Below are 25,365 nucleotides of genomic sequence, written 5' to 3' on the forward strand. Positions count from 1 at the left end.
GGCGGTCGCGTCCGCAGTGCGTCCCGGCGCCGAGGTCCCGCAGCTGCGAGCCGCGAGAAAGGGAAGCTGGAGAAGAACCTATTTTGAGACTTTAAGCTCCAGCGGAAGGAGCTCGGTGCGTAGCACAGGGTACGCCAAAGGAACAAGGGCAAGGCTTGAATGCACGTGGCGAGATCCACAAGGGGAGAGTAACACGGTTCCTAGGGGAATCCAGGACCTGGGGTGCGAAGCTTGGGGGGGGGCGGGCTTCTCCCCGAATACCCTTTTGGATTTTGCTCCGTGTAAATATATTGCCTTTTCAAAAATAAATTACGCTGTAATAGAAGCATTCTGGATGGACGCACACTCAGGTTCTCTCGTGGTCTCCAGACTCCATTGTTCCCGTTGATTTCAGCACCGGTGGGCTGGGCCCCATCCTCGCCCTGGAGCCGTCCCAGTCTGGTGGGGCTGGATGTGAAATGACTGGAGTGTCAAGTGTTGAAATGGAGAGAAGGGAGGGAACACGGACGGGAGAGCATGTAACCGGTGGTGCCTGGGAAGTGGAGGACAGACCCTGGGGAGCTGGCACAACAGCACAGTCCCAAGGGAAAGAGTTGACTCGTGGAAGGAGGGAGGACAACTCTGCCTGGCCAAGGAAACAGCTTAAAGAAGGGCGTGGGTCAGGATGGCACTGTTGGGGGGAAATGTATCCTGTGGCAAGATAAAAGAGCCACAAATGTACTCATGAAACCGCAACCAAGACAAAGCCCGCAGAAAGTGAGCTGGACGGTTAGAAAAGGGAGAGAAACAGGGAGGAGCTCCCCAGCCACCAAAGGGAGCGTTTCAAAGCCAGTGCGGGTCCTCAGTGTGGTGCTCCAAGGACAAAGTACGACCCTGCCTGAAAAAGTGCCAGCGTTACACCCCTTAGCACCCCTTACCGGACTCTTACTCGCCCTCCCCACCATGTTGCGATGGTTACGAAATTCCTGAGCCCACCTGGGCGACGCCCACCTGGGCAACAGGACCTGTCCCAAATAAGGAAAGGCATCTGGCCTGTCCCACTCCCACCCTAGAGAAGGAAGGTATATGTGCCCCGACCAATCGGTAAACGAAATTTTCACCTCGGACCATTCCTTTGTTTTCTGGCTATAAAAAACTGATCAATAGGGCTTCCCTGGTGGCGCAGTGGTTGAAAATCTGCCTGCCAATGCAGGGGACACGGGTTCGAGCCCTGGTCTGGGAGGATCCCACATGCCGCGGAGCGGCTGGGCCCGTGAGCCACAATTACCGAGCCTGAGCGTCTGGAGCCTGTGCTCCGCAGCAAGAGAGGCCTTGATAGTGAGAGGCCCGCGCACCGCGATGAAGAGTGGCCCCCGCTTGCCACAACTAGAGAAAGCCCTCGCACAGAAACGAAGACCCAACACAGCCATACATAAATAAATAAAAAATTAAAAAAAAAAGTCAGCTGCACTCAGGATGACCAAAAAATAAAACAAAACAAAACAAAACAACAAAAAAAACCCCCTGATCAATAGCACATGTTCCGGCTCGGCTCTCCCAGACTACTAGGAAGTCGGCCCGCTGTTCTGGCAGCGACCCTTCCCTCTAATAAATTCTATCTTCTTTACATTCTGCCTTGTGTCTGGAAATTCTTCTCCAACCCGCGTTCCGACCACGCCACTCAGGACTGGGGAGCGGGGAGGTCTCTGCTAGGAGGGCTGGGGGCAGGAGCTGGGCTTGCGGACTGAGGGGTTCTCTGAAGCTGGTAATCTCTGGAGGCGAAGGAAGGGGGAGGGGGCTCCAGGGGTGCAGGAGTTTCTCTGACTGGGGCAATGTTTGAACATGTTAATATGGCAAGGAGCCACCAGGGAGAACAGAAGTGGATCCTGTGGATGGAGGGAGGGAAACAAGAATCTGCCCCAGACCAGGGAGAGGCATCTGGTGGAAAGGAGGCCAGGCATACAGGGACAGGAGGCCAGAGGCTGTTGATCAGGCCAGCTCCTGATCTCAACTGGCTTACGCTTCCTGAGGCCATAGAGGCTGCAGAGACGCAAAAGGGAAGCTGGAGTTCTCTCCAAGGCGGAAAGGACGTGTCCCCATCCTGCACTGTGGGAGGCAGGGCCTCTTCAAGCCAGTGGTGTCGGTGCGACTTTCTTACATATTCCCCAATTTCTCAGCTCTATTTCAGGAAACAGATGCTTTCAAGTCTATTTTCCTGAAATGTTAACTTGGAAGGCATTTCTTTGCTGACCTGGCTTTTGTGTTTAGTATTAGGCCACTCATTCTGCACTTTTTTCTCCACTATCATTTTGCTGAAGTTCCGTTAACCCAGTGCTTTTTACTGGGGGGAAGGAGATAACTCTTATTTCACAGGGATGTGGCTTAGGTTACAATGTCATAGGATAAACATGGGGCATCTTCCTGGAGGATAATTTTTACACCAAGATTTTCAGGGAAAGTATCTATGTTAAGATAAAAATGATACATTAGAGTATAGGTAAGCCTTTAAAATATTTGAGCTTTTAGAGATGGCTTGGATAGGTGTCCTGTCCCCTCCAGGATAACCGGTACCGCATAGCCACCCCCTTGGCAGACAGTCTAACATGCCTCCCTTTGGCTCATCCTCCCTGAGAGTTCTACTTCGGAACATCATCTATCTAACTTCTTTTCATCTTCCCTGACCAACTCAGTTTATGTCTTAGGACCAATCTTTGAACAGGTCACTGTCTCCCTACCTCCAATCCTTCCCATTCCAGTCTATTCCTGACACAGATGCTATTACTTTACAGAAATGTGAATCTAATTATATCACTCTTTAAAACATGAAACAACCCACCACCACTTACAATTCCTGCCTATTTCTCTACTTGAGTTCCACTCTCGTTCAATGTCCCAGCAGTGCTCACTGCTTCCAAAACCCCTTGGTTAGTCCTTTCTCTCATCCTTCGAGGACTTTACACCCCCTTCCTCTGCCTGGAATGCCCTTTCCAAATCCCTCACGCACTAACCTGGAGACTCTTCCTTTAAGATTCAGTTCTAGCATTCTCTCATTTTTTTCTGGAAAGTTACCCCAGTTTCTCCCCCACCCATGTGTTTCTGTGTTTGTCATGAAGATACTTGTGCATACCTGCCCAGGAAATTATAAGCCCTGAGGAGGGGGCAGTGCCTGTGGTTATTACTCAAATACTGACATATTTGTTGAGATTGAAATATACTCCAAGTCCCTTCTGGGAGCCAGAAAACTGAAATATATAGCTCAGTGTTTCATCAGGTCAAAATCTAAGTTATCACAGTTTATCAATGAACAGCAATAAAACTCTGAAACTCTCCAACTCAAATGCATGTGTGTGAGAAATTCTACAACTTCATCAATGTATCAGATTTTAAGAACTCATTCCTATTTAGCCTAGGATACAGGAGAAAAGTGACAGAATTTTAGTTTTATTTTCTACGTGTCAACATTCTTATTAATACAGACTTTAATCTGATAAAGTCTGACCCCAGCATGTTAACTGTTTCCATTTGGAATTGGTTAAATCAGAGAAAAACTTAATTTCGAATATATAGTATCAAAAATAAATATTCACTTAATGTGGTCTTATCTGTTTACGATATCAAAAGGTTTTCTTCTCCCAAAATAAAAGTTCTAAGATAAATTCCAGATTCCTCTGAATGAAAACAAAAACAAAAAACCACCTTCTAAAACAGTGAGCTTACAAAATAATGCAGCGCACTGCTAGGCACACTTAGTGTAACAGGAAAGTATGTTCGCTGAGAAGGAAATCTGAAACATGACTGTAAACCTTTATGAAAAATTATAACAAGGCCTTTACTTCATTTACTTTTAGCTAGTTCATAAATACCAGAAAAGAAACTGGACGGTTTGTGAGGAAACTTATAAAAATTTTTCCATAAAGCAAACTTAGAAATCCTTCCCTTTTGGCTCCGTTTTCCAATCCTCCTTCACTGTGTTGAAGAGAGATCGAGTTCTTCCAGGTTTTTGCTTAGGTGGGTGGTTTCCAGACTGACTGGACTCTCCAGGTAGGTGGTTCCTGCACAGCGTTTTCCGGTCACTGGATCTATGACTTGTCCAACTTTGAAAATTATCTCAGCCAGTTCATGCTTCACGTGCTTTGTTTTCGCGACAGGTAGAGCTTTGAGAAGCACAATATCTCCAACGGTGCACTGCTGGAGAGCATCGTGGGCAAAGTAGGTTTTTCGCTTATTAAAATACTGTTGAGAGAAGGAGGAAACAAATCAGTAGTTCCCATCCATGACCTGGCAATGCAGTACAAAATCTGAAAAAGGCATGCGCAGAAAACAAGCTGGAACTTGGGGAAAAAAAATAGATAACATACTTATGGAGACTTCCAATACAAAAATTAGCTGCTTAAATTCTGGAAAACGGCAATGACTTTTCCAGAAATGATCTTGTCCCAAGCTCTCCTGCTTATTTCCTGCACTACCCTTGCTCTATCAATTATCATCCTCTTCTACAATATTTAAACTCTTCCTTCCCAGTAGAGCCTTCTCTCCAGCCTAAAAACACACTATCTCACCACTAGCTGTGTGATTTGGGACAAGTGACTTAACTACTCCAAGCTCAGTTTTTTTTTTTCCCCACCATAAAATGAGGCTCCAATACCTGCACCTCTAAAGTTATCATGAGAATGAAACATTATAATGTTCATAAAGCACTTAGCTTCATGCCTCACGCAAAGTATAGCAAACAAGCCACAGATGAGACCTAGAACCACCTATTCCTCAAGACAACCCTGCCACAGCAGGTAGTCCCATTTAACAGATGAGAAAAACAAGCTCAAGGAGGTTAAGTAATGTGCACGGCTAGTAACCAACAGCCAGTACTCAAACTAAGGCCCTCTGATTCTAAGGCCAATGATCATGCCATCACTCTTCAGCTTGCTCCTGTGGTTTTGCTTTTGTTTTTGCTTTGGGATCACGCCATTTCATTGAGAGGCTTCGAGGGAGAGTCGAAGGGCTAGGAGGACAATGAGATCCAACGTCCTTCTCCCGGCTGGGATCTCCCCAGCATCACAAGACCCTGAAAAGGCTTCTGTGTTTTTGATCCTAGATAACAAACAGCATTTGTGCCCACCAGTGTGCCCAACCTTGAATGCAGAAACATCCTTGGCACTTCCCCCTCCCTCCCTTGCGCATCTACCAAATCAAGGACGCTGTCCCTTCTTTCCTGAAATCTTTTTCCACTCCATCCTCACTGCTCCCAGGACTGTTCAATTCTTTATCATTTCCATCCTAGACATCTGCAATAACCTCCTTACCCATTTCCTTACCTCCAGTCCTCATCCCTATCTCTGTCTCCTTTGCTTATAGGATGAAATCCAAAACACAACATAAAAGACCCTTGACACTCCAGCTCCAATCCTTCTCGTGTTCATTCAACAACAGCCTCTACTTAGTGCCAAGCTCTGGGCTCAACATTGCCGAACCACTTGCTGCTCCAGTTAGAATGTCATGCTCTTTCATGCGTAAGGAATTAATAAACAGAAACCTCAATTAAACAGAGTCAGGAGACCAGAAGGGGAAGCTCTCACACCCTGTGATGATGGCAGAGCTCAACAGGAAGAAAGACATTCTCTTCTTTCCCGGCAACAACGCAGCCAGTGAAGAGCCATGGACTCTTTGTTTACCATCCCCTCCCAACTTCCTTTCCCCTCTGTAAAAGCACTCTCCTCCCTGGTCACCTCACCACTTTTGTGGGAGACTTGCACGTGGCTCACCATGTTACAGACCCTGAATTGCAATTCTCTGCTGATCCCGAATAAACACGTTTTTGCTGCCGAAATAACTAGCAGTCTATTTGTTTTAGGTAAATACATGGTTAAAAGAACTTCCACAAACTAGTCATCATGGCTGGAATGACTCCCCCAACTCCTCCTGCCCCCCAACTGGTCCTCTGGATAAAATCCTTTTGGAGCTTCAGCTCAAATGTCTTATATAATCAAGAATGCTCTCCTCAGCAACCTGGGAACGAAGAACGAGGAGTCTTCTGCTCCCACAGTATTTTACACATAGAATGACTATAGCAGTTGTCAGACTGAATTGAAATTAACTCTGTGTCTCTAAAATGTGAGTGTGAACCATGATTAATTCACTTTGTTACACCCACAGACCAGTACAATGTCTGGTGTGCAGCAGATGCTCAATGCATCTTTACTGACAGGGGAGTGTTTTTCTGCTCAGAACCCAGAACATGTTGGTGATTTATCAATGCCATCTGAAAATAGAGATGTTCCTTACCTTTAATAAATAGGGATCCAGAACAAGTCTGGTCACTCTCACTTTAGCAGTTTTTTGCATTGCTGTCCCAATCACCTTCCCCACGACCCATTTGGCATGGACAGATGAACGAACTACTGACATTATGTGGCTTTGGTCACCTGAAAACAAATTCCAAAGTTCAATATTCTGATGGTTGTGACTCACCAAATGAATTTTGTTACTAGAACTGCCCCAGTTCAGAAACAGCTTTTGTTGGCCCTCTGGAATCACCGCTTTAGAGTTGCTTACACGTTTCATTATTTCCTTAATTACTCAACCTCCCATCTTTATACTGTTTACAAAGCTGTAATTTTAACCTCTCTAAGCCTCGGTTTCCCCCTCTGCAAAATGGGAATAACAACAGGGCTTACTCACAGGAGTGCTTTGAAGATTTAACCTATAAGGTGCCCAACAGCGCGAATAAACGCTGTCCTTTACTGGCGTCCCTATTGCTTTCCATCCCGCCGGGCTGCCTCTCCCCAGACGCTCACAGCCTGGCTACTTGGGGCACGCAAGGCCGACCCGGCGCGGCCGTGGTGTCCTCTCCACCGGAGACCTTGACTTGTCATTGCTTTCGAGATCAATTATTAGTGAGTCCATGCCGCCCAGCCTGAGGAAGGTTGGGGGTGATTGATCCCTTCGCCCCTAAAACCCCGAGGCCGGGTGACTCGACTCGACTCGCCTGGAGGGCTCCCACGACGCTGCGCTTCGGTCTCCGGAATCCACCCCACTTCTGCGGCGGAGCGCGGCAAGCGGTTACCTACAGAGTCCACTGTTCCGGCGCACGCCCTGCGGAGCGCCGACCGGAGCGTGATGGCGTCGCGTCGCACGCAGGTCGCTCCACCCCGGGCCGCCCTCTCATTGGCCGCGAGTCCCCTCAGTCCTGGGCGGGGTTAAAGTCAGGGCTCCGCCCACTCCCCCTTAAACGGAGCCGCGGGCGGTGGCTTAACTGGAGACTTTCATCTCTGCTTTCCTTATCTGCACGGCGGCTGGAGCGTTGGGATTCGGCCTTTCCTTTATCTGTGCCACCCCTCTTTTTCTGTTGAGCTCCCAGGCATTGGACAAGGCCTTCCAAATCAAAGGAACTTAATTCATTCATCAAACATTGGATCATTGGACGCTGCCAAATGCTGAGACTGAAATGTTTAAGCGTTTCCACCCCCAGCAGTTGTACTTAAGGTAAACTTCGGGAGATTTTTATGTCTAGTATGACTTTAGGTGTTAATTTTCAATATCTGTGAGATGGAGAGAAGTCCGGTGTGGGTACACATATATGTGGGCTGCTGCTGACGCCTTCTCAGTTAGAAGGAAGGCTGGGAACGTATTAGGCTCTTGTTAGGGAATTGCTAGACTAGGAGGGAGTTAATGGAGGGTTAAAATAAAAAAAAAAAAGTGGTGGTGTCATTAGATTGAAGTGTGAATTCAGATAAAGAATTAAGGCCAAGGGCACACTTAGCAAGTGAATTTAAAAGGAGAGATGGTGGGGGGTAGAGTGTGAGATGTTTGAAATTTCAGAAATGGGAGCTAATTTTCAATGAAAGTGGTAATAACTTTATATGCATTATTTCATATGAACAAAAACTTTTCTGGGATATATTTCCCTCTAGCTATGAACTTAAATTCCTTTCTTTTACAAGCAAGCTTACAACTTCTCTTGTTAATAAAACCAATGACATACCCAGAGTGATTTTTTTTTAAGATTTATTATTTATTTATTTAATTTATTTTTGGCTGTGTCGGGGCTTAGTTGCGGCACGCTGGATCTTCACTGAGGCATGCGGGATCTTTCATTGCAGTGCGGGCTTCTCTCTAGTTGTGGCGTGCGGGTTTTCTCCTCTCTAGTTGTGGCGCGCAGGCTCCAGTACACACAGGCTCTGTAGTTTCAGGCATGTGGGCTCTAGCTGAGGTGCGCGAGCTCAGTAGTTGTGGTGTGCGGGCTTAGTTGCCCCGTGGCATGTGGAATCTTAGTTCCCTGACCAGGGATTGAACTTGCGTCCCCTGCATTGTAAGGTGGATTCTTTACCACTGGACCACCAGGGAAGTCCCCCCAGAATGATTTTTTTAAATGCAAATCAAATCATTTCACACCATCGAAGGTAGAAAAAACTTCTGCTGATTTTTTCCAACCCTCATTGGGAGGAAAACTTTCCCTCTACTAACTTAGGTTTGAGTGTTGATGGTGGAGCTGTGAATGAACTGATAATAGATTACCAGGGGAAAAGACAAGGATTATTTACACATGCATGCAGGAGCAGATGAAGAGACTCCTGGACAACTAGAAATAGGAGATTATATACCAACTTGATAGGGGAAGGGAAGGAGGGAGAAAGGGCCTCTGGGAAAACAAGTGGACTTTTAGGAAAGGCAAATGGGCTTTTATGAGAACAATGGAAAGTATAACAGTTTGTGATAATGTTTGTTTGTGCAATTTCTCATCCTGGTGCCAGTGGTTTGTTGGTCTCCGTCCTAGCTGGAATCTCCTCTGAGAGGGGATTTACGGCAGCTTCACTCTTAGAAAGCTCTGCCTTTAGGGACTTCTCTGGTGGTCCGGTGGGTAAGACTCCTTGCTCCCAGTGCAGAGGGCCCAGGTTCGATCCCTGGTCAGTGGAACTAGATCCCACTTTCTTCAACTAAGGAGTCCACATGCCTCAACTAAGACCCGGTGCAGCCAGAATAAATATTTTAAAAAATAGCTATTGTCTTTAAAAAAAAAAAAAAGGAAAGCTCTGCCTTTAGTCAGATAAGGGACACTCTGAAAAGGCTTTTTTTCTGCATCTGCTGTATCTTCAATGTCCTCAGTTTAAGGGAATCTTTATACCATTTTGGGGGATCCGATTGAGTCCTATCACCCCTTAGTGTCCTGTCTGTCTGCTGTGGTAAAAACACCTTGATTTGCCTTTCTGAATTCCTGTGTCTGTAGCCTCAATGAGTCTGCCAATCAAAGTCCTCCATCTTCGTTTAGCACGAGGCCCAAGCTGGACCAGTCAAATTACCTTCCAGGAATATGAATCTTGAGTGCTCTGATCGGAGGATGGGAGGTGACTGGAGCTACTGCATCCTGAGGTAGGTGTCCTGAAGAGACTATACAACCAGAGTCAATGTCTGCTGCTTGCACCCACAAAAATTTAACCTATAAAGAAGTTGGCACTTGGAAAATGGAAAACAACATGCAATCATTCATGATGTAAGACATGAATCAGATGCTTTTGGAAAGGAGTAAAACCTCCCCACATTTGATAAGCTTCTTGGTCAGCCATCCAGTCCCCTAACCCATAACCCATATACACATTATTCATTCTCATATATTCAATCTCCCTCTCTCTCCCCCTCCGCCCCCTGCCCCCCAACCCATCCTTCTCATCCATTTCTCCTCATGGTCACTGCTATGGTGTGAATGTTTGTGTCCTTCCAAATTTCTTATCTTGAATCCTAACCTCCACTGTGAAGGTATTAGGAGATGGGGCTTTGAGGAAGTGATTAGGCTTTGCCCTCATTAATAGGATTCAATCTCTTTTACAAAAGGACTCCAAGAAAACTCCCTTGCTCCCTTCTACCATGTGAGGGCACAGCAAAAAGGCACTGTCTATGAACCAGGAAGTGGGCCCTTACTAAACACAGATCTTTGGGCACCTTGATCTTGGATATCCCAGCCTCCAGAACTGTAAGCAATTAATTTCTGTTTTTATAAGTCACTCAGTCTATGGTATTTTGTATATACATATATAGAGATGGAATTTTGTATTTATATAATATATACACATATATATAATGTAAAAATATATATAGTATTTTGTATATATATATATATATGACATTTCCTTATTCATTCACCAGACACTATTAAGGTTATTTCCGTATCTTGGCTTTTGTGAATAATGCTACAATAAACATAGGAATGCAGATATCTTTAGGATATCCTTTTATACCTAATTTGTTGATTTTTTTAAAAAATCATGACAGGATTGTCAAATGTTTTTTTTCTGCATCCATTGAGAGGATCATATGATTTTTATCTTTCATTCTATTAATGTTGTATATAACATTTATTGATTTGTGTATGTTGAGTCATTCTTGCATCCCAGGGATAAATTTCACTTGATCATGTTTTTTGATCCTTTTAGTGTGTTGTCGAATTCTTAAAATTGAAGTATAGTTGATTTACAATGTTGTGTTAGTTTCTGGTGTACAGCAAAGTGATTCGTATTCTTTTTCACATTCTTTTAAATTATAGGTTATTACAAGATATTGAGTAGAGTTCCCTGTGCTATACAGTAGGTCCTTGTTGATTACCTATTTTATATATAGTAGTGTGTATATGTTAATCCCAAAGTGCTAATTTATCCCTCCCCTCCCTCTTTCCCCTTTAGCAACTGTAGGTTTGTTTTCTATGTCTGTGAGTCTGTTTCTGTTTTGTAAATAAGTTCATCTGTATCTTTTTTTAGGTTCCACATATAAGTGATATCATATGGTATGTCTTTCTCTGTCTGACTTACTTCACTTAGTATGTTAATCTCTGGGTCCATCCATGTTGCTGCAATGGCAATATTTCATTCTTTTTATGGCTGGGTAGTATTCTATTGTATATATATATATATATATATATATATATATATATATATATACCACATCTTCTTTACCCATTCATCTGTCCATGGACACTTGCCTTTTCATTTTGTTGATGGTTTCCTATGCTGTGGAAAAGCTTTTAAGTTTGATTCTGTCCCATTAGTTTATTTTTGCTTTCATTTCGCTTGCCTGAAGAGACAGATCCAAAAAAATATCTCTAAGACCTATGTCAAAGAGTGTTCTGCCTATGTTTCCTTCTAGGTGTTTTATGGTTTCAGGACTTACATTTAGGTCTTTAATAATTTCCAGTTTCTTTTTATGTTGTGAGAAAATGATCTACTTTTATTCTTTTACATGTGGCTGTCCAGTTTTCCCAGCACCACTTCTTGAATAGTCCATCTTTTCTCCATTGTATATTCTTGCCACATTTGTCATAGATTAATTGACCATAACCGTGTGGGTTTATTTCTGGGCTCTCTATTCTGTTCCATTTGTCAGTATGTCTGTTTTTGTGCCAGGACCATACTGTTTCATACTGTAGCTTTGTAGCCTGGAGTGAGGGAGACTGGTATCTCTGGGTTTGTTCTTTTTTTGCAAGATTGCTTTGGTTATTCAGGGTCTTTTGGGTTCCCTACAAATTTTAGAATTATTTGTTCTAGTTCTGTGAAAAATGTCATGGGTATTTTGACAAGAATTGTATTAAATCTGTAGATTGCTTTGGGTAGTACGGACATTTTATTTATTTATTTATTAACATCTTTATTGGAGTATAATTGCTTTACAATGGTGTATTAGTTTCTGCTTTATAACAAAGTGAATCAGCTATACATATACATATATGCCCATATCTCTTCCCTCTTGCGACTCCCTCCCCGCCACCCTCCCTATCCCACCCCTCTAGGTGGACACAAAGCACCGAGCTGATCTCCCTGTGCTATGCGCTGCTTCCCACTAGCTATCGGTTTTACATTTGGTAGTGTATATATGTACATGCCACTCTCTCACTTTCTCCCAGCTTACCCTTCCCCCTGCCGGTGTCCTCAAGTCCATTCTCTAGTAGGTCTGCGTCTTTATTCCTGTCCTGCCCCTAGGTTCTTCATGATTTTTTTTTTTTTTTTTAGATTCCATATATATGTGTTAGCATACGGTGTTTGTTTTTCTCTTTCTGACTTACTTCACTCTGTATGACAGACTCTAGGTCCATCCACCTCACTACAAATAACTCAATTTTGTTTCCTTTTATGGCTGAGTAATATTCCATTGTATATATGTGCCACATCTTCTTTATCCATGCATCTGTCGATGGACACTTAGGTTGCTTCCATGTCCTGGCTATTGTAAATAGAGCTGCAATGAACATTGTGGTACATATGGTTTTCTCAGGGTATATGCCCAGTAGTGGGATTGCTGGATCGTATGGTAGTTCTATTTTTAGTTTTTTAAGGAACCTCCATACTGTTCTCCATAGTAGCTGTATCAATTTACATTCCCACCAACAGCGCAAGAGGGTTCCCTTTTCTCCACACCCTCTCCAGCATTTATTGTTTGTAGATTTTTTGATGATGGCCATTCTGACTGGTGTGAGATGGTATCTCATTGTAGTTTGGATTTGCATTTCTCTAATGATTAATGATGTTGAGCATCCTTTCATGTGTTTGTTGGCAATCTGTATATCTTCTTTGGAGAAATGTCTATTTAGGTCTTCTGCCCATTTTTGGATTGGGTTGTTTTTTTGATATTGAGCTGCATGAGCTGCTTGTAAATTTTGGAGATTAATCCTTTGTCAGTTGCTTCGTTTGCAAATATTTTCTCCCATTCTGAGGGTTGTCTTTTCGTCTTATGGTTTCCTTTGCTGTGCAAAAGCTTTTAAGTTTCATTAGGTCCCATTTGTTTATTTTTGTTTTTATTTCCATTTCTCTAAGAGGTGGGTCAAAAAGGATCCTGCTGTGATTTACGTCATAGAGTGTTCTGCCTATGTTTTCCTCTAAGAGTTTGATTGTGTCTGGCCTTACATTTAGGTCTTTAATCCATTTTGAGTTTATTTTTGTGTCTGGTGTTAGGCAGTGTGCTAATTTCATTCTTTTAAATGTAGCTCTCCAGTTTTCCCAGCACCACTTATTGAAGAGGCTGTCTTTTCTCCACTGTATATTCTTGCCTCCTTTATCAAAAATAAGATGACCATATGTGCGTGGGTTTATCTCTGGGCTTTCTATCCTGTTCCATTGATCTATATTTCTGTTTTTGTGCCAGTACCATACTGTCTTGATTACTGTAGCTTTGTACCATTGTCTGAAGTCAGGGAGCCTGATTACTCCAGCTCCGTTTTTCTTTCTCAAGATTGCTTTGGCTATTCGGGGTCTTTTGTGTTTCCATACAAATTGTGAAATTTTTTGTTCTAGTTCTGTGAAAAATGCCAGTGGTAGTTTGATAGGGATTGCATTGAATCTGTAGATTGCTTTCGGTAGTATAGTCATTTTCACAATGTTGATTCTTCCAATCCAAGAACATGGTATATCTCTCCATCTATTTGTATCAACTTTAATTTCTTTCATCAGTGTCTTCTTATAGTTTTCTGCAGGTAGTATGGACGTTTTAACAATATGAATTCTTTCAATCCATGAACACGGGGTGTCTTTCCATTTATCTGTAACATCTTCAATTTCCTTCATGAGTATCTTATGAGTATCTTATAGTTTTCAGCATATAGGTATTTCACTTCCTTGGTTAAATTTATTCCCTATGTATTTTATTCTTTTTGATGTGATTGTAAATGGGATTATTTTCTTGATTTCTCTTTCTGATAGATCATTATTAGTGTATAGAAATGCAACAGATTTCTGTATATTAATCTTGTATCCTGCAACTTTACTGAATTCATTTATTAGTTCTAATAGCTTTTGGTGGAGTTTTGAAGGTTTTCTATAAAGTCTAAAAAGTGTCCTGATAGCAGTGGCTGTAGTAGCAGCAGGACTTTTGCTCACTCTCAATGGTCACAGACATCCCTTGGGCCCAGATTTTGGTCTTTTCTACTACTCTGTACTAAAAGAATATAGAACTCTTTGGGCAGGAATCTATTCTCACATCTTGGGAGTTTCCCAGCAGTCTAGTGGTTAAGACTCCATGCTTCCACTGCATGGGGTGCAGGTTCAATCCTTGGTTGGGGAACTGGTATCCCACATGCTGAGTGCGGCCAAAAAAAAAGACAGTATTCTCACGTCTTGGAACAGTGAAAATTTTGGAATGGGTTTGGACCATCTTACTTCCAAAAACGATAAAGTGTTTACAGATAACAGAAAAAGTGCTAAGAGTTAAAAGAAGCTAGCTTAATGCAGCTTCCACTGGCTAAGTTCTCACAATTTGAGCATTTAAAAAAATGGTTAATTGGAACTGCTTGTTATATAAGAGGCCAAGTGTTCATAATGATGCTCAAGTCAAGTGTGTTAAAACAGTCATAAAAGGATGATTGTAACATGATATGTATAATTCAATACTGATCTTAAAAAGTTATATATATATTTCGTGCTAAGTATGTGCATATGTACATATATATGTATATATACATGCATGTATGTGTATATATGTATTTGTTCCTGTTTAATCAGTTAAGAAGAAACAAAGGGGTGTTGGGCAAGCCAGATAATCCTGGAAAATGTTGAACCATATCAAGAAACAGGAAGAACCGGACAGTCACTCAGACCAAGTAGAAAGATGGTTCAACAGTTAATCACCTCTAACGGTCACATACAATAAACAAGCAGAAAGTTGGTTGCAATATGTTGCAAAATGATGAAGTAGCCAAATGTTCTATAGAGGAAAACTGACAACAAAACTTGCATTCTTCCAGAAGGAGCTGGATAGCCTCATTAATTATCCTAATGATGCACATAAAAGCTTTAAATAATGCTAGCCAGCGAGATCACCACACCATAATGACAGGCCAATGGGCCAGATGGTTTTGGGAAAGTTCAAGTGTCAAAAATTTACAATCTATATAAAAGTAAGGTCTTAAAATGTCCCATGACATAACAAGTGATATTTTGTTATAAAAGGAGACCAAAGAATATTTGGTCTGTGCAACTAGGTTTTATGGATGACCTAACTAAAGATCAGCCAGTTGCTAACCCATAAATTTCAACTTAATTTGTCTGTCACAGTATTATTCTTATTTTGGGTTGAATAAGATTACTAAAACCTGAGGAAGGTATACAAATAGTACCTGGTAGAAAAATGTAAACCTAGGAACATACGAAAATTGGAACCCTGGGAAAATATTCAAATAAGGATAAAAACATCAAGTCCATGGAATTAACTTTTTTTTAATATATCTTATTTATTAGTTTTGGCTGTGTTGGGTCTTCACTGCTGCACGCGGGCTTTCTCTAGTTGCGGCGAGCGGGGGCTACTCTTCGTTGCGGTGCGCAGGCTTCTCATTGCGGTGGCATCTCGTTGCGGAGCATGGGCTCTAGGCACGTGAGCTTCAGTAGTTGTGGCATGCGGGCTTCAGTAGTTGTGGCTCACGGGCTCTAGAGCTCAGGCACAGTAGTTGTGGAGCACAGGCTTAGTTGCTCCGCGGCATGTGGGATCTTCCCGGACCAGGACTCGAACCTGTGTCCCTTGCACTGGCAGGCGGATTCCTAACCACTGCGCCACCAGGGAAGCCTGGAGTTAACATATTTATAACTAGTTTCGGTATAATTATTTTTATAATCTGGGTACCTCTTACCTGTTTCTTAATGTGTTTAAGGCACTTAATAAAATTTGAAATTTTAGGTTTGTGATTTTTAAAAAAAATTTATTTATTTCATTTATTTATTTTTGGCTGTGTTGGGTCTTCGTTGCTGCACGTGGGCTTTCTCTAGTTGTGGCGAGCGGGGGCTACTCTTTGTTGCGGTGCACAGGCTTCTCACTGCAGTGGCTTCTCTTGTCGTGGAGCATGGGATCTAGGCACGTGGGCCTCAGTAGTTGTAGCATGCGGGTTCAGTAGTTGTGGCTCACGGGCTCTAGAGTGCAGGCTCAGTAGTTGTGGCGCACAGGCTTAGTTGCTCTGCAGCATGTGGGATCTTCCCGGACCAGGGCTCGAACCCGTGTCACCTGCATTGGCAGGCAGATCCTTAACCACTGTGTCACCAGGGAAGCCCTAGGTTTGTGATTTTAATGAAATGTTTACATGTATTTAAATCTGATCAGTGTTTAAAAGAGTAGGGATATCTAATTTTAGAAATTCTTAAGTTTTTATTTATTATTTGCACATCTATGAATAATTAGAGGAATGTTGGCTGCTTAAAGAATGTCAGTTGGTTCCTTAAATTAATAAATTGAACATTAATCAAAATCCAGATGAGTATTTTTCTCCAACCCATAAGCCGTTTGGACATAAGAGAATCTATCAACATGGCAATCCTTTTATACACTGAGGTTCAGAAAAAGAGTCATATGAATTTTGGTGTTGAGCAGCAATCTCTCATTTTATTAATTTTAATATAGTTATCAAATGTTTTCAGAGTGCTATAAAACACTGTTCCTGGCACTGTTTGTATCCACTGGATTAGGAGTAACATGATCCATGTTCTAGTGACATTTCAGTCCAAGAAGCCCTGAATAATAAATCACTTATTATTATGTCTAAGCTGAAGTATCTCTTTTCATAAAAGAAAGGCAACAACACCTGGTTGGATGGACCAAATGAATTAATATATGTAAAAGGGTAATATCTTGCCCTCCTACACAGAAATAAATCATAACAACAGGTTTCTGAATGAGTACTACTCCTATGGCTTCCTTGAATTTTGATGTAATAAATATATTTAGGATTCACTTAACTTGGAACATGTTGAAGACAACAAAGGACATGAGAATGAATTCACACCAGAATGACATAGTTTACTGTACAGTTAACATAAGCATAATCATTTATGACCCTAAGGATATATAATAGGCTTCTAATTTTATAATTCCTATTTATGAAGAATTGCTGAAAATCCATGGCCAACTGGTCTTCTTCAGTCCCGACTCCTCTTTTCTGAAATTGTCCAAATTCTGCTGATCCTCTCCTGAAAAATCCCATAGTGCTCTCCTTCTTCCCCTGTGCTGAGATACAATGCCTTGTATTGAAGCCCTTAGCACTCTTTGTGGATTATTCAGGTTTCCGCCCCCCGCCCCCCCGCCCCCCGGTTGCAAAATTAAACTTTGATCAAAGGCTTCACCAATTGTAATTAACCATTACTTCTTTTCATATATACCTCTGCTATCTGAGACTTCGCCTTGGCTCACTCTCTCTTCCTGAAACCTGAGTGCTCTATACTCTGCCTCCTTAGGGTAAATAAATGTTCAATGTAGATCCTTTTGGTGAAGAGACACTTCCAGAACTTATATGTCTTGACAATGGATCTCCATTTCACAGATATCTGAACACAAAATACTATTAGAAATCCTCCATGACTACAGTAACTTGGGGTTTTATTAACTATTTCATCCACTGATGCATGGGACATAAATGTACTTTGAAAAGTTTAACTTCCATGATGAAATGAATTCATTTCTTTTCTTTCTTGGTTTTTAGTGTTTTAATTTTTTTAAAAATTTAAATCATTCCAGCTTTCACTTAAGGCCTATGATATCTAGTCCTTCACAGGGAAAAAAAAAAGGGGAAGTCTTGAGCTGGGAGATATGTTAGAAGGAAGGTGAGAAAGCAAGGGGACTGCATTCTTACTTAGCCTCATGGCTTCTTCAGCCGTACCTGAGAAGACCGAGAGAAAAACAGAAAGCCAAGAAACAGAAGCAGCCTCCTAGTTGCAGCTGTTCATGGCTTATGACAGTTTATATTTACGATGCTTTGTAATGTCAAAAAGTGATTTCTGTCAAACAAGGCAGTAATCATAAAAATCAAATTAAAACACCTTAAATTCTTTTTGGAAAAAGGTGGTACATAAATATATTTCAATAAATAAAATGAATTAATAAGCCAATTAGTAACACTTCTTTAGTTGTTTATATAAGCCGGTAAGGCTCTTCCCTGGTTCTTAGCCTCAGTGTGGCACCACCACTCATCCTCTGGTACGGTGCCCTACTTCCATCTTCCACAGTGGTGCAGGGAGGTGTAGGGATTCTTATAAAGCCCCTGTCATTATAAAATAAAACCTTCTCTCTATTCAAATCTGCAATAATAACAGAAATGACAATTTTAGTTCAAAAATCTATGTTTGCTACAGGGAAATTTAAAACTAGAATAACAGGATAGAAAAGTAGACTTCTCTGAATCACTTTTCAAAGTTCATCAATATGACCCTCAGTCTCCTCCAAGACTCTTCTTAAAGATCCTAGGACCTGTTTGATGAAAATAATGCAAGGATTCCTAAAAAATAACATAATATTGCCATATCCTCTCACATGGCTTTTCAAAAAATGGTCAGAAGACTTAGGTGGTACATCAATGGATATTTTCAATTTCAAAGTTATATATTTATTTTGATGGAAATTAGAATATAATTAGCATATAGAACTCACAATTTCCATAAATAATATTTCCTAGGACAAGGCTAAAAATTCTGAGTCCCTTTAAAGGAAAATATTAAGTAAACACTGAATATGGTAAAATCTGTAAAGGATGCATACAAATGACTGAAGTTTAAGAAATATTGCTCTTTTCTGTTCATTTCAAGTTTATGTGACTGGTTATACCATATCATTGCCTTGATTAATCAATGTTTATATAATTTAAAAACTTTATGCTATAAAAATCACAGGGGAATAATCATAGGTTATTGCCTACAGGATTTCTGGTCATTAAGAAAAGTTTTGGAACATGACTCCTCATATAATCTTGTTTATAAAATAAATTACTTTCACTATTTATAACCTCTTCTGGGAATATAATATGCTACTAGTTTAAGATCTAAATTTATTTGGCTTCTATGCATTAAAAGTTTATTTATAACCTTTCTCCCCACTATGAATAATATGATATTGCGTGGGATGAAAAGGTCTGACCAAAATTTTCCTACATTTATATATTCATATGAGTCCCTTACCCCACCCCCACCCCCGCCAGGACAAAGCTAAAAATTCTGAGTTATGTGCTGAGGAGTAAGTGAAGGACTGTGGCTTAAGGTTTTCTCACATTTATTATATTCACATAATTTCTTCCGAGTATGGATTTTCCTATGTTGATTAAGGTGTGCACTCTGGCTGAAGGCTTTTTCACATTCATTACATTTATAGGGTTTCTCTCCTGTATGAGTTCGCTCATGCTGATTAAGATGTGTCCTTTGGCTGAAGGCTTTCCCACAAAAACTACATTCATAAGGTTTCTCTCCAGTATGAAGTCTATGATGTTCCGTAAGGGATGTGATACGGCTAAAGGCTTTACCACACTGATTACATTTATAGGGCTTCTCTCCAGTATGAATTCTCAGATGTTGAGTAAAGGATGAATGTTGACGGAAGGCTTTCCCACATTCATTGCATATAAAAGGTTTTTCTCCTGTGTGAATTCTCTGATGTTGAATAAGATGTATCCTCTGGCTGAATCTTTTCCCACATTCATCACACTTATAGGGCTTCTCTCCTGTGAGGACTATCTGAGGTTGAGTAAGAGATGAGTTTTGGCTGAAGGCCTTCCCACATTCACTGGGTTTCCCCTCAGTATGAATATGAGTAGTAAGAAGAATATGTTGATTGAAGATTTTTCCACACGCATTATATTCATAAGGATTCTCTCTTACATAGTTTCCCTGATAGTAAGTCAAGTCTGAATTATGCTTGATGCTATTTCCTTGTGTGTCAGAATTAAGGGGTATTTTAATTGAAGGAATTCTCTGATGCATAACAAGGTTTGAGTTCAGATTATAGTTTTCCCCAAATCTATTACATTCAAGGCTTCTCTCCTGTGTGATCTTTTTGTGGGTGAAAGATACTTGTCCTAAATGTCTCTGCTGGTTTTCTTGGTTAGATTCTAACCGGTAATCAAAATCCCAGAGTCCACCTAAGATGGAGTACCAGAAACTGTCTCCTGTTAATCTCTCCATTAGCATGTCACAGGTTTTATTTTCATCAGAAATATTCTGGTTTGATTTTTTTATTTCTGGACTATTCTCCCCATCTAAAAGAAATTCAGAACATATAAACACTTTTCAGTATTCTCTGTTTTGTAAAAGAAATTGTTGCATAGTGAATTACCAAATGAAACTGACAGTAATGCAGACAAGGCAAATGTGGCATTAAAAGTTTTGAAATATGGCCATGTAACAGGGGAAAGACTATAGAAGGATGATGAGAAGCAGTGAGCAGGTGGAAATTTTAAAATATGTGTGGTAATCATAAAAAGAAGAGATCAATCAGGAGCATACATAGTCAAAAGGAAATGGAAAGGAGAATAAGAAATATCAGGGTAAGGTCTGTGTTCAGAGGTGGGAGACAGAGAAAAGACTACTTAGAGAAGACAGGTCCAAGTCCAAGACCTTCTAAATCTCACCTGTGGATTATTCTATTATAATGCCAACTACTTGTTTATTTTAAAAGTATTTCTTCTGATTTTTAATCTTTTGTTTAAAATGATAAAACTAATACTTGCTTATAGTAACATATCCAATGTATAAATTAAGAATTCCACCCCCTAAATGTAATCATTGTTAAGTCTGGAGCCTCTCTTGCCAGATTTCTCCTATATTCACATAAATATAAATGTAGCCATGTTTTGAACAAGCATGACACATAGATTGTGGTAAAAACAAAATTTCATTTCAGTCTCCCACTGCTTCTTTAAACTTTATTTAGTGGGGGTATTTTTCCTCTGCTTCTGTATGAAGATTTGGGCAGGACCCATGCTCTTCCTTTAATTATTAGGTAACAGATACTCCTACTGTTACATTAAGTTGCAAACACAGTCTCTATTCAGTAATTAAAGTGTTCAGTCATGTATAGTATTCAAAACTTCAAAATTAATCCCTCTCCCCTTCCCTGGGCTGTTACAGAGTCAATATTCCTCCTTCTCTCTCCCTGCCTCTCCCCACCTCTACTCTTTCCCTTCTAGTCTTTTCCCTGCTTCTTTCTCCCCTTAACTATTTCCCTACACACTTCTTCCTTCACTCACTAACTCTTGTTTAATTCCCTTCTAACAAGAGTTGGAGGGTAGCAGCTGTGTGGAGGGAAGAGAGATCAAGAGATAGGCCAGTTTTTGTACGGTAGCTTCACATTCTCAGCTTGGTGGATGTTTAAAACAGACTCACTTTTGGGAACTTTTATGACTCTTGGAAGGTTCTAGCTAGACCCCTCGCTCTCCAGTCATTTCCATGATCTAGGATAGATATATTTCTATTTTGGGTAATCCCTTGGGACCAGCCTTAGGGCATGAACCCTACTGGACGAGATCCAAGATCATGTTGGCTGACTCATGAAAAACACTCATAATACCTTGTCCCAACAAAACTTGGGTAGCGCAGACTGATCCTAACTCAGCAGCTTCTCCTGGCTCACCCATCAAAGCCATTTCCTTAGTCAGAGTTAGCTGTTCTCAGGCCTTGTACTGCTTTAACTTTCTCAGACGTGAATCATGCACTAGTCCTGGTCTTCTACCCACAGGGGAGGTATATACAAAGCTGTACGAGTGGTCCCCTTGAAGCTGGCACATATGCTTATGGTCAAGGACACCTGACAGCAAAAGAGGCAACATTAATAAATAATTATGCCAGCAACTGTCCTGGGAAAATAAAATAGAATTATACCATAATACTGTTTTGTATTTTGCTTTCTTACATTATTGCACATCATGAACACTTTCCATGTCATCAAATACATTTCCACATAATTTTTAAAGGACTGTAAAATATCCAATTTTATGGATGTGCCAAAGTCAATTCACATTTAGGTTACTTCGGGCTTATTCTTCAGCACAACATGAAGAGTTAGTTGGCTGAACATGCAATAGAAATTTTAAAAAGAAAAAAAGTCCAAGTCAGAAAATAAACTTACTCTGGTCAAGAATTAAATTATATGTGGAAAAAATGTGATTTAAAAGATTAATTTTAAACCAGTTTATCATTTCAACCAAATTATCAACTGGACCACTTTATTTTCAGATAAAATGCTTTTGTCTGCTCAGGGACTTTGGCTCTAAAACAGTTGGAATAATTGGCTGGAGCTCAGAACACTGTCTTTTCTATTCTCTTAGCATCAAAATCCACAGGCTGCTGACCTGGCTCCTGGAACCACAGGTAAGTGTGGTGCTCTAGGCTCCTACAGCCTAGGAGTAGATTTCAGGGCATTCACTGCCTAAGGCCTATCTTCCAGAACTTTCATTTATCCCTGGAAACAGGGCAGCCTGATCAACATACCAGGAGGAGTGATAGTGCATGAAATGTACAAGTACTGCTCCCCCATGGTAGACACCCTCAAGGCACATCAGATCTTCAACCAAAGGGTTGCCACCCGGCAAGATGCCAGGGGACAGGGTCTAGACTCCAGATGGAGACAATGATTATCTTGGACTTTAAAGCAGTTTTGAAAAACAAACTCTAGTCTCTGCTCCAGCTCCTCACCTAACCCAAGCCCCTATGTTTGTAGACATGACTGCAACTGCCCTTAAGAGGAGGGTGGTCACTGCTAAGGATGAACACCCTCATCAAGCATTATACGGGGGCTTCCCTGGTGGCGCAGTGGTTAAGAATCCGCCTGCCAATGCAGGGGACACAGGTTCGAGCCCTGGTCCGGGAAGATCCCACATGCCACGGAGCAACTAAGCCCATGCACCACAACTACTGAAGCCTGTGCTCTAGAGCCTGCGAGCCACAACTACTGAGCCCGTGCGCCTCAACTACTGAAGCCCACGCGCCTAGAGCCCGTGCTCCACAACAAGAGAAGCCACCGCAATGAGAAGCCCGTGCACCGCAACGAAGAGCAGCCCCCGCTCACTGCAACTAGAGAAAGCCCGTGCGCAGCAACGAAGACCCAATGAAGCCAAAAAAAAAGATGATAGCATGACATTCATAAACACAAATATAATCTAAAATTTGGGAAGAGAATGTGGGTGAAATACTGAGGCTAGAAATGGGAAAATGAACATAGAAAGGCCACTTAAAAGCACGATACTACAGAGTGAACACCAAGTCCATAAGAATATATGCCTTTAGAAGAATAAGGAGGGAGGGAGGGTATTTAAAGGGGCAGGTAGAGAGACAGGGGAGAGGCCAGAAGAGGCAAGAATGGTGTGTATCACAAGCCAGAGTGGACTTTCAAGAAAGTCAAGTCAGCACAGTTAAATGCAACACAATCATAGGAGACAATAACTGTGGTTTTTTAGTCACTGGATTTGACTGGAAGGAAGTCAGTGGTAATCTCCAAGAAAACAATTTTAGTAACACCAGTAGGACACCTTTGTCACATCACAAAGGTGGGCTAGAGAATTAAAACTGAGGCTATGGGTTTTAGACAAGTTTAACGTGTTTGATAATAAAAAGAAAAAATAATGAATGAAAAATGGGTAAAAATGGCAGAGGATTTTTGATATGGAGAAGGAAAAGATTTAAAGAATACCAAGAGGATGTATGAACAAAGAAGAGAAAGAAAATGCTTCGTGGAGATTTGCAACATCAAGGTATTTATGGACATTCAAACTAACACCTTCAAAATAAATTTGTGTTGTGTAAGTTTTTTAAATAATAAGTATATATTATCTGTTTAATCAGAAGAAAAGTAAGAGAGTCATTTCCACTTTGGAAAAATGTCAAATATGAACTGAATTTTTAAGAAGCATGCCTCTTTAAATCCCAGAGGCAGATGTTTGTAACACACTCAGTTAAGTATTTCAAAAGCGACTATTTTCCTTCACTGAGTTGCAAATACCCGAATGCTCGCTTCTCACCTGGATGAGTGTCTGGTGGGCTGTCTGTTTCCATCATCCACTGCTCCCCCTGCTCCAACTGAGTGATCACCTCTGGCTTATAAAGTTGATGCCCTATTCATGGGAAAAAATGTGTATCTTAGAATTTTATACTGGGAACAAAAATCTCTCTCAGAACTCATTTCCAACCTGTTTAATCTTTAGGGCCTCTGGATTTGGAAAGGGGAGGCTTCAGAGGCAGCAAACTAAAGCTACCCATCTCAAAATCAGGACCTTTCACCTGAGAAGAAAGCAAAAAACAAAGGTCTCTGTCTCCAAACCTGATTAGCATTCTTTCATCCTGGCGTGAACTATATACACAAAAGCTTTGAAGGTTTTCACTACTAAAGGAAAGAAACCCATGTAGAATGAGTTCCAGTCTTACAGGGATGCCATCCTTACCCAGTGCAACCAGGTTCCTATAGTTCTCCAGCATCACGTCTCGGTAGAGGTTCTTCTGAGCAGGGTATAGCTGGTCCCACTCCTCTCTGGTGAAGTCCACAGCCACGTCCTGGAATGTCAGTGATTCCTGAAACACCAAGTACATCCTAGCTCAGCCAGAAAACTTTTTTTTACAGGGGCCCTTAGGGGAAGAGGCAAAGGTGCTGCAGTAGACAAAGGTTAGGATGCCTAAACAGTTGTGCTGAAAGTCTTCAGGGCTCTGAGTAATCCAGGTCAAAATTTTGGAAGCAACAATTCTATCTTCTATCACCTTTCAGGACAGGTATAAAAACATGCATGAAATAATGCTTGCTTTTAGGCTTTTTACAACCTGCTGCAGAGGAAACTCTCTCGTATCATCTAAACGATTAAAAAGCTACATGGAAAAAAAAAAGCTACATGGAAAATTCATGCTATTAAGATTTCAGAATTGAAAGAATTCAGGATATGTTGAAATAGTGAAAGTAGGTATCAAGTTGGTGGATCATGTGTACATCCTTAACAGATTTTTAAGCTTTAGACAAAAGAGGAGAGAGAATATTCCAGTGTGTTTAAAAAGAAAAAAAAAAAAGGCAACAAGGGCAAATAGGTTGAGAGTAGAAGGCACGTGATGCATGTTGGGATCAGTAAAAGAAAAAGCCCATCCTCTCCCTTTTTCTTTCTATAATTTTCCTGGACTGTTTAAGAGTAAGTTGCAGAGGGACTTCCCTGGTGGCGCAGTGGTTAAGAATCCGCCTGCCAATGCAGGGGACACGGGTTTGAGCCCTGGTCTGGGAAGATCCCACATGCTGCGGAGCAACTAAGCCCGTGCGCCACAACTAACTGAGCCTGCGCTCTAGAGCCCATGAGCCACAACTACTGAGCCTGCATGCCACAACTACTAAAGCCCGTGCTCCGCAACAAGAGAAGCCACCCAATGAGAAGCTGGTGCACCGCAACGAAGAGTAGCCCCCACTCGCTGCAACTAGAGAAAGCCTGCAAGCAGAAACGAAGACCCAACGCGGCCAAAAATAAATAAATAAAAATAAATAAATCTATTAAAAAAAAGAGTAAGTTGCAGGGGTGATGCCCCTTTACCCCTAAAAAATTTGTTTATTTCCTAAATACAAGGAATTCTCTTACGTAACAACAGTAGGATGATCAAAATCAGGAAATTAACATCGATACAGTGCTGTTGTCTAAGCTATATACTTATTCAGATTTCACTA

At 41.3% G+C, this 25,365-nt stretch overlaps 1 protein-coding gene across 5 annotated transcripts in view; it reads right to left on the bottom strand.

Annotated features, from left to right (window-relative positions):
• Positions 1 to 3,399: 3,399 nt before the first annotated feature.
• The window catches only part of MRPS17 (mitochondrial ribosomal protein S17), a 42,674-nt gene continuing 20,708 nt past the window's right edge, over positions 3,400 to 25,365 (bottom strand). Inside the window, exons 4-7 of one of the 5 annotated variants that reach the window (XM_057529262.1) lie at positions 24,119 to 24,245; positions 23,699 to 23,791; positions 6,259 to 6,398; positions 3,400 to 4,212 (exon numbers count right to left, since the gene is read on the bottom strand). In XM_057529262.1, the coding sequence (XP_057385245.1) occupies positions 3,943 to 4,212; positions 6,259 to 6,398; positions 23,699 to 23,791; positions 24,119 to 24,245 (630 nt within the window). In that variant the 3' untranslated portion in view covers positions 3,400 to 3,942. The other 4 variants (XM_007186481.3, XM_007186482.3, XM_057529261.1 and 1 more) reach the window with 4 other exon arrangements.

This window comes from Balaenoptera acutorostrata, chromosome 15, assembly GCF_949987535.1.
Source record: "Balaenoptera acutorostrata chromosome 15, mBalAcu1.1, whole genome shotgun sequence".
In the NCBI taxonomy this organism is placed as follows: domain Eukaryota; kingdom Metazoa; phylum Chordata; class Mammalia; order Artiodactyla; family Balaenopteridae; genus Balaenoptera; species Balaenoptera acutorostrata.